General features: G+C 41.0%; 1 protein-coding gene across 2 annotated transcripts in view; it reads left to right on the top strand.

Annotated features, from left to right (window-relative positions):
• Window positions 1-69: 69 nt before the first annotated feature.
• Window positions 70-9,081, top strand: part of abcb7 (ATP-binding cassette, sub-family B (MDR/TAP), member 7) — a 32,752-nt gene continuing 23,740 nt past the window's right edge. For both annotated transcript variants that reach the window (XM_056273623.1, XM_056273613.1), the window contains exons 1-4: window positions 70-227; window positions 1,563-1,643; window positions 1,882-1,959; window positions 2,953-3,072. In XM_056273623.1, the coding sequence (XP_056129598.1) occupies window positions 78-227; window positions 1,563-1,643; window positions 1,882-1,959; window positions 2,953-3,072 (429 nt within the window). In that variant the 5' untranslated portion in view covers window positions 70-77. The remainder of the gene's footprint in view (window positions 228-1,562; window positions 1,644-1,881; window positions 1,960-2,952; window positions 3,073-9,081) is intronic.

The following is a 9,081-nucleotide window of genomic DNA, read 5'->3' as shown; positions in this document are numbered from 1 at the left end:
AGCGCTGTCAAAGCGGAAGTGACGCAGCCGGCTTCACACCCCCCCCCCCCACGCCAAACACGCCTCCGCTCGGCAACATGGCGCTGATATGGATCCCGCGGGAGTGTTCGTTTCACTTTCAAAGACGTAAATTAGCGCTTTTACTTCGACAAACGAGTTCGTATCATGTTTGGAACAAAAGTTGGAAGCTAACTGGGAGGGAATATAAACACCAAAGCACCAATTTGGTAAGTGGTAGTTGGATAGTTTATAAGGACGCAGTGTTTTGTGTGACAGTTGTATTACAAGGACGGAAGTCTAAGATATTTCTGACTTGAGTTCAGGTTACTTCAATTAATCAAGTCCCATGTCTCGACAACACCTTTTTATCTCAGTTTGTTCTTTTTATGTCATGTAACGGTGACGCTAGCGGTGAACGATGGGCTCGCATTCCACTGGCTAGCTAAACTTATTACGTATACTGTGTGCACGGTATGTTAGCAGTTCATTAGTCGGCTCAGTGACTGTCCGTATAAAGTGTTCGTGAGATAGCGTGAGGGAATCTTATCCTTTGAAAACGGGGTGTTTAACAGTATAAACGTTTTAGATTCGTGATTAATAATCCAGTTGCTTGCGACGTTGGTCAGGGGGCCCAGTCACATGTTGGAAATGACGAGTGACAAGGGAGGGTTGACGTCTGCTGATAATAATATGTACCCAAAGATAAGGCTGCCGTCAATCCCACTTTATGGGCCTGCTGATGCACCGGTCATCATTTGTCAACGGCTTGTTCCCGACAGTGTAATAACTCAGACATTTTAGTATTACTTCTCTAGTAATTCAAGCGAAACATTTCAGTGTCAACACATGTCGCAGAACTATTTGGGGGATTGTCTTGTAATTTTGGTACTTGTATTTATAGGACCTTTCTTAGGTACTAAACACCTGTAGACGACGTGTTCCTGTATTCTGACACTTGGGTCTGTTTATACATTTTAAGCCAAATATTGGTCAAAGCAACTGTTTTATAGACAATCACCAGACTATTCAGTTAGTGTAGTTTTGTACTATTAACATGCAGCAAACCTTTTCTATAACACTCCACTAAATTATGCTGTGTGCTTCTGTTGTACTTAATACATGTCCATGCCATCCGTGCTGCAATAAACATTAGGAAGCTGGTTTTAGTCATTTCTTTTGAAATTTGACTCGTATTTGAAAACGTTTCAGCTTGCTAGTTAGCTAGTAGTTCATTTATTTTTGGCTAGAAATGTCTTAACTTCGATCCTGTAATATCAAAGTAGATATTAGAAATATTTGTCAAATGATAAATCTCATGTTTTCAGCGTCTTCGGCGGATCTGGGCCTACACACACACACACACACACACACACACACACACACACACACACACCACCTTACATACATCACACACTATTTATTATTATTACTGCTTTTTTGTTCTGTTTTATTGTTATTTACTGTTGTTGCTGCAGTGTTGAAGAGCTGAAAATCAAGAATTTAACTCTCTTATACTTTTATAATGAGTTTTAACAAATAAAGAATCTTGAATCATGTTTTAGTTGAGTTCCACTCCACATCTAAGAGCAGCAACATGGAGCAACAGGACCAAAAACAGTCATCGGATTTTAGAAGCAGCAAGAGTAAGTATAATTTGAAGACACATTAAATAGTAGAGCCCTCATGAAAAGTCTCACAAGCCTCCACTTATGTCAGAGACAATCACATTCCTATGGTTGTTATCCACATCACATATTGACTCAAAATAGGACATTTACAGCCAAATCCTTCTCCAAGAAAGTGTGCTTATATTGTGTGAAAAAGAAGTGAGTCATAATGATTAGGCAAATGTGTCTTTTCATAAATACATTGTTTACACAGCATTTGCAAGTGACAGACAAGCGAACATGTTGGCATGGCCATGCTGGAGGAAGACTAAATGCAGATCCAAAGAATGTGGTGAGTACTACACTTTACAGTATTTTCCCATTGTAACATAGCTTTTTTTCCCCCAGAACTCAATGAGTTTGTGTTATATGAATAGCAATGGACATAGCTAAAAAAAATTAAATGGCCTAGAATCTGGCCAACCATCAGTTTCTGTTATGCATTTGAAGGCAGTTGAACTATTAAAATTATTTCAGGCTTTAAAGAGCTGTAATTAGATTTGAGCAACAAAGTTAGTGAATGCTAATTGTCATCATGTTGATATAAACAGAAACTCTAATACAGTTAAGATAGTACACCACTTTTTAGGATAGATTTACCAGACTGCTTCCCATATGGTACACTGACCTTCAATAAAACATTCAACTGTTAATATTAATTCTAACTTCCTTTACCAGTTTCATTTATTGCGTGATTGCATTTGATTAAAAGCAGGTGTTTGGCACAGTTTCTGTTTAATTTTCTTGGTGGCATTGCCATGAAGCAGCATCAAAACATAGTGCCACCATATTGAGTGGATTAGAGAAATTACTGCATATTCCTTGGCCTGTGGAAAGTCCCTGTGGCAGGTGTGTTTTGGAGTATGGTTAAACAGCCATGTTGGCAATGGTGGGCTCTCAGCCTCAGCTGGGATGACAGCCCAGGTGTCTCTTGGGACTTGTAGTGTCAGGCTGGATCCCTTGGCCCACCTGGAGAAGCTGCTGTTGTTGCTGGTCCCAAGCCTCCCATGGGACTCCCCATGACTTTTGATGTTTTGTGTGTATGCCCAGAGGCTAGCCCAGGCTACTGTGACTGTCAGATCAAATGCAAAGGTGCTGCCAATATTGGCAAACAAGGAATAAATTATGGAATTTTAGTTTATGCTGTGGTACATTGAAAATAATTTTTCTGTTTTGTCTATTTAACCTGTACTCATACTTATCGAGATGAAATTTTGGAATTGCTAATTCGAAAAATAAAGTTATTGTCTAAAAAGAGGTTTGACTTATTATTTCCTCTCTACAGCTGAAAGAGGTGAATTCAGCCGAGATTCTCTCTGCAATGCTTTCCTATGTGTGGCCAAAGGACAGGCCAGACCTGCGGGCCCGTGTTGCTGTCTCTCTTGGCCTACTAGCTGGAGCAAAGGTAAGCAGAGTAAAAGACTGCAACTGGTTATAATAATAGTCTTCTTTCTTTTTTTATACTATTTGTTCTGTGCTACAACGAAAGCAAATTTGATCTGTTTGATCACTAGTGCCTTTTATAATTGAAACGAGGCAACTCATAATAATAATAATAATAAATCAAATTTATATAGTGCTTTTCTAGTACTCGAAGTCACTTTACAATAAACGGCAGTGAAACAAGGCAGCAGATAAACATAACACAGACATACAGGGGTGGATGGGAAGGGGGGCTACGAGAGGGAGAAGCGGCAGCCACACACGATGCCAGCAGTACTCTCCTACTCATGTTACATAATTCTTGGAGTATAATAAGCACACAATTATTACAAGTGCAGTAATTTCCCATACAGCTGGTTTGAAATGGATGCCAGAATGAGACGTTCATCAAGCACAATTGGCATTCAGACTTTGGGAAATAGAGGGGCAAGTACAAGAGAGTCGTTGAGGTTCTGATTTTGGCACAGGCAAAACTGTATGAACGCAAGCAACAGTTTGAGAGAAAACAAAATCGCTTATTGAGTAAGCGCATTGCCAGGAAAAAATGCCAATAAGTGCCAAAACATGGAATGGATTAACTGGGAGCAGGTAGAGAGGATAAAGTTTAGCCAGAAAGACTTGTGGAAGATAGATGCATTCTGGTTCGTAAATTCATTATTTGAGCAATCTATGATGTGCTGTTGAGACATACAGGATACAAAATATGGATGCACCAATATAACTGATATACTGCTGATAACTGATTAAGACTTTGGATTTTTAAGCATCTTCCGATACTAACCTAAATTCCCAATGCAAGGTAATTTTTCCCCACAAATTAAACAAGCTTAATGATGCAACCAAGAACCTAGCAACACCAACACCAACTGAATGTTAGAAAAGTTTTACCAATTCTGAGCAAAGAGCATTAGGTTTGCTTTGTATGTGAATGAGAATATATAAAAAAGGGTTGTTACAGCTTTGTGAAGACTGGTCAACAAACTTATTTTTTCGATTAAGTAGCAATTGAAGTGTCCACCTAGATAATATATTTCCAAACAATTTTTTTGTGAATATGGGGATGTTTTTTATTAATTGATTGTTTGATAATCATCTTATATGCTTCCTGTTGATGATTGCCATTAGGTGCAAATGTTGTTGTTGATGTTGTGTTGTTCTTCTATGTTTAAGTATGCTGAGTGAGCCACGAAACCGGAGTCAAATGCCATGTTTGTGCAAACTTTATTATTGGGACAGTAAAGCAATACTAGTACTCTTCCAGAGAGTTTTAAGTAGAGTTTCTGTCCTGCTTAAAGGACTGTTGCAAGCCCAACCTCAACTGCCCAATCCACCTTTAGATGCTGGGATAATGCTTGTTCTGTACGGTATAGTTGGCTGTTTCAAATCAGCAAGGCCCAAATTGTAAGTAGTCTGTCATTTTTGGTAGAATACAGTGGTTTCAAAAGTATTAATCTCCCCCGCTTTGTTGTTTTGCTGCATTTGCTGAAATTGAAATATTTCTATGGGTTTTTTTTTTCTTACTCCTACTTTAGTAATTCTCTGTGTCAAAATGAAGTATTTATATGTCTTCACATATTAAAACATTTAAGGTTACTTAATTGATCAGTATTCTCTCCCTTTTAATTACCAATTTATTGGGTCAGGTGTATACAGTTTTCTTGTAGATCTCACTAAATACGGGAACAAAGACCACCTATGTTGATTATTGAATCTACCTTCCGTTAAACCTACGTTAAGTGATTTTCTGACCACTAGATGGCAGACAGTAGTCCTACAGAGATCCCAAAACACACTCGGCTGAGTCACTCCCTTAGTGTGTGTGTGTGTGTGTGTGTGTGTGTGTGTGTTAATACCAAAGTCGGCCTCTTAATATGGCCGTCATTCATTCTCTGCAAGTTTCCCAAAATACTTTGGCTTGCATGAGTCATTCTTGAATCGAAATATTTTTTCCTGGTACATTCTTGCCATCACAATGGCTAGCCAATGCCTATTGGCCAGATGGTCTCATGTGATAATCAATACGAAATCTGTTTACAGTAGTATGACAAGTGCTACGACATAGCAGGTAACATTGGTCATAGGCATAATGGTGGGTCTAATAGCATTTTTATTTCTTTATCCTATTTTGTGACTTGTAATGACATTTTTGGGGTTTTTTGTTTTTTTTAAACAAACAAGACTTTTGGTATTTCCTTTATGTCCAGTACATCCAGTGTTAAGGAAATCACATAAGTGATATTAGATTTCATGTAAAATAGAATATCGTCATGTCATTAACATCATCTGTTCATTACCACCACTTTTGTTCTTCCAAGACTAACGTGAAAGAGGTCAATTTAGCAAATCCAGACCATGACCAGCCTCACTTGAAGGGATTTTACCCTCTCCCCTCAAGTCAGAGGTAAAGGCCACAAAGAGTAAAGAGCAAAAGATACAATTTTTCCCACTGCTCCTAGCTACACAGCTAGGATGGGTTAAATGCAGAAATTTAATTTCGTTATATGTCTGTACAATGACACAGTGTATTCTGTTCTATTCTATTGCTGATCCACCTCACCAGGATCTACAGCCACGACATCGGGATGTCATTCGGACTGGACAAGTGCAGTTGAATGGTGGCAAAAAGAGGAAAGGTGGTGAGGACTGAAGGGGTTGAATTACCAGATAGCAGGATAACAGACATATGTGACAGCTACAAGGGGAATCCTGGTAGTGTAGCGGTCTATTATGTTGCTTACCAACACAGGGATCCCGGTTCAAATCCCTGTGTTACCTCCGCTTGGTCGTGCGTCCCTACAGACACAATTGGCCATGTCTGCGAGTGGGAAGCTGGATGTGGGTTCGTATTCTGGTCGCTGCACTAGTGACGTGTGCAACACAGCACACATTTAACTGTGTGTGTGTGTGTGTGTGTGTGTGTGTGTGTGTGTGTGTGTGTGTGCGCGCGACTCTGGTCGGTCTGCGCACCTGTTCAGGGGGGGGGGTGGAAACTGGGGAGAATAGCGTGATCCTCCCACACGCTACGTCCCCCTGGTGAAACTCCTCACTGTCAGGTGAAAAGAAGCAGCTGGCAACTCCACATGTATCGGAGGAGGCATGTGGCAGTCTGCAGCCTTCCCCGGATCAGCAGAAGGGGTGGAGCAGCGACCAGGACGGCTCAAAAGAGTGGAGTAATTGGCCAAGTACAATTGGGGAGAAAAGGGGGGGGCCAAGTACCTGGGTATTCCACAGGCAAATGGAAACCACGAGGATGCAGCAAGGAGGTCAGCTGTAGCCAAATACCTCTAGAGAGTGAGGCAGGTCCTGAGGAGCCAGTTCAATGGGAAGAATAAGATCCAAGCCATCAACAGATATTCCCTACCGGTCATTAGATACTCAGATGGAATAATAAGCTGGCCAATGAGAAGATAAAGGCCATGGATATCTGGACACAGAAACTCCTCACAATGCACAGAGGGTTCCACTCGAATTCCAGCAGCCTGAGACTTATGATAAGCAAAAAGATGGGGGCCGAGGGTTAGTGAGTGTCAGAGCCACTATCAAGGATGAACCAAGGAACATCCACAAGTACGTCAGAAAGAGGGCCCCCCAGGATAAACTGCTGAGTGAGTACCTGAGGCAGCAGAAGACAGTGGGGAGGAAGAAGAGGATGAGGTATCTTGGAAGACTAAGCCCCATCATGGGATGTACCATTGACAAATAGAAGATGTAGCTGATATCAAGAAATCCTACCAGTGGCTAGAAAAGGCTAGACTGAAGGACAGCACAGAGGCTGTGGTCATAGCAGCACAAGAATAGGCACTCAGCATCAGATCGGTTGAAGTAGGGATCTAGCACACCAGACAAGACCCAAGGTGCAGGCTGTGCAAAGACGCCCCTGAGATGGTCCAGCACTTAGTAGCAGAGTGTAAGATGCTAGCTGGAAAAGTGTACATTGAAAGGCATATGGCTGGAATAGTGTACAGGAATATCTCTACTGATTACAGACTGGAAGTCTCCAAGTCCAAATGGGAGAAACCACCAAAGGTGGTTGAGAATGGCAGAGCTAAGATTCTGTGAGACTTCAAGTTCCAGACTGACAAGCAGGTGCTGGCTAGCCAACCAGACATTGTGGCGGTCGACAAGGAACAGAAGACAGCAGTAGTGATCGATGTAGCAATCCTGAGCAATGGCAAAATCAGCAAAAAAGAGCACGGAAGCTAGAGAAATACCAAGGGCTGAAGGAAGAACTAGATCAGTTGTGGACGGTGAAATCCACAGTAGTCCCAGTGGTAATAGGAGTACTAGGGGCGGTGACCCCCAAACTAGGAGAGTGGCTCCAATAGATTCTAGGAACAACATCTTAGGTCTCCCCAGAAAAGTGCAGTCCTAGGAACGGCTAAGATACTGCTCAGAACCCTCAAACTCCGAGGCCTCTGGTAGAGGACCCGAGCTTGAGGAAAACACACCACCCGAAAAAGGGTGAGAGCGAGATTTTATATATAAAACATCTGTTAATAGAGATTACACAATAAATATTACTGCCTTTGTGAGGTCTTAAGTCAAGTCAAGTCAATTTTATTTGTGTAGCCCAACATCACAAATTACAAATTTATCTCAAGGGGCTTTACAGCAACACAACATCCTGTCCTTAGACCCTCGCATTAGATAAGGAACAACTCCCAAAAAAAAAAAAACCTTCAACAGGGAGAAGAAATAGGAAGAAACCTCAGGGAGGTCAACAGAGGAGGCATCTCTCTCCCAAGACAGACAACGTGCAATGGATGTTGTGTTTACACAATTTACAGAATACAACATTGAAAGGGGATAACAGAATTATGATGGACTCATAAAATTTATGAAGAATATGATGCACAGGATGCCAAGCAGTGTCCAGACGCTACCGGAACAGTCCAGGACCCAAGCCACACGACTAGCATCACCATGTAAAAGAAAAAAAATTAGTCACACATTAGTCTTACAACTGAAACATATGATCAGATCAGTCCTGCTGTCATCAAGATCAAGGGAACTGCCCATGGAACTTTGAGATTAAGTTGTTTGGAGATAAAAAGCTGGAGAGGGCTGTAAAAAGACTGGCAAAGCTTTGAACGTTCCTGTGAGCACCGCAATATCTAATATATACATTACCAGTGTTACTATACATTACCATTGGCAATGTTAGGCTGTCTTACAAGAAACTGAGCTACCAGAAGTATTTGTCAGAGAATTGACTAAGAGACCATCTACAATGCTCCGGGTTGCACAGTTCAAATAGGAGAAGCTGTCTATAGATTGGTCACTTCAGCACTTGATGGATTTGGCCTATTTTGCAGAGTGACTAGAAGGAAGCCATTTCTGAGAAAGACCAACATAAATTAATTCCTACATTTTTCTAGAAACCATTTGACAAAATCTGAGAACTTCTGGAAGAAGGTTTGTTTGGTCTGATGAAACGGACGTTGAGCTCTTTGGCTTGAAGGCAATGCTGTTTGTGGGAAACCATACACAGCCCAATGCCCTGGTAACACTATTCCCTACTGTAAGAATGGTGGTGGCAGCATCATACTATGGGGGTTGTTTTTTTGCTGGAGGGGCTAGAAAGCTTGTTGCCAACAAGGTTTTAAGATGGATGGAACTAGGGCTGGGCTATATGGCCTATAAATAATGTTGCAATGTTTTTAGGCTATATTGCAGTACATGGATTTATATCTCTATTTTGAAATCTCCTCTAAAGCACTTCATAAACGCTCGATTTAACCCTTTGAAGCATACAATCACACCAGTATCATGATTCTAGTAGTCCTTGCATCATGTGTCTGCATTAAAACATTCTTGTTTATATTTATTATTATCATTATTATTATTTATTGGAACAATTTCAGACTTGCATGCAAAAAGGGGGAAATCAAAACCAAGTTAAATTTAACAAAAGCAGTATATATTCAAACCAGGCAATTGTACACATAAGCTTTTAACAGCTGTTAAATGA

The sequence above is a fragment of the Lampris incognitus genome, chromosome 1, assembly GCF_029633865.1.
Source record: "Lampris incognitus isolate fLamInc1 chromosome 1, fLamInc1.hap2, whole genome shotgun sequence".
Classification (NCBI taxonomy): Eukaryota; Metazoa; Chordata; class Actinopteri; order Lampriformes; family Lampridae; genus Lampris; species Lampris incognitus.
Note: the sequence above shows the minus strand (reverse complement) of the source record. Positions and strands in the feature narration are given on the sequence as shown.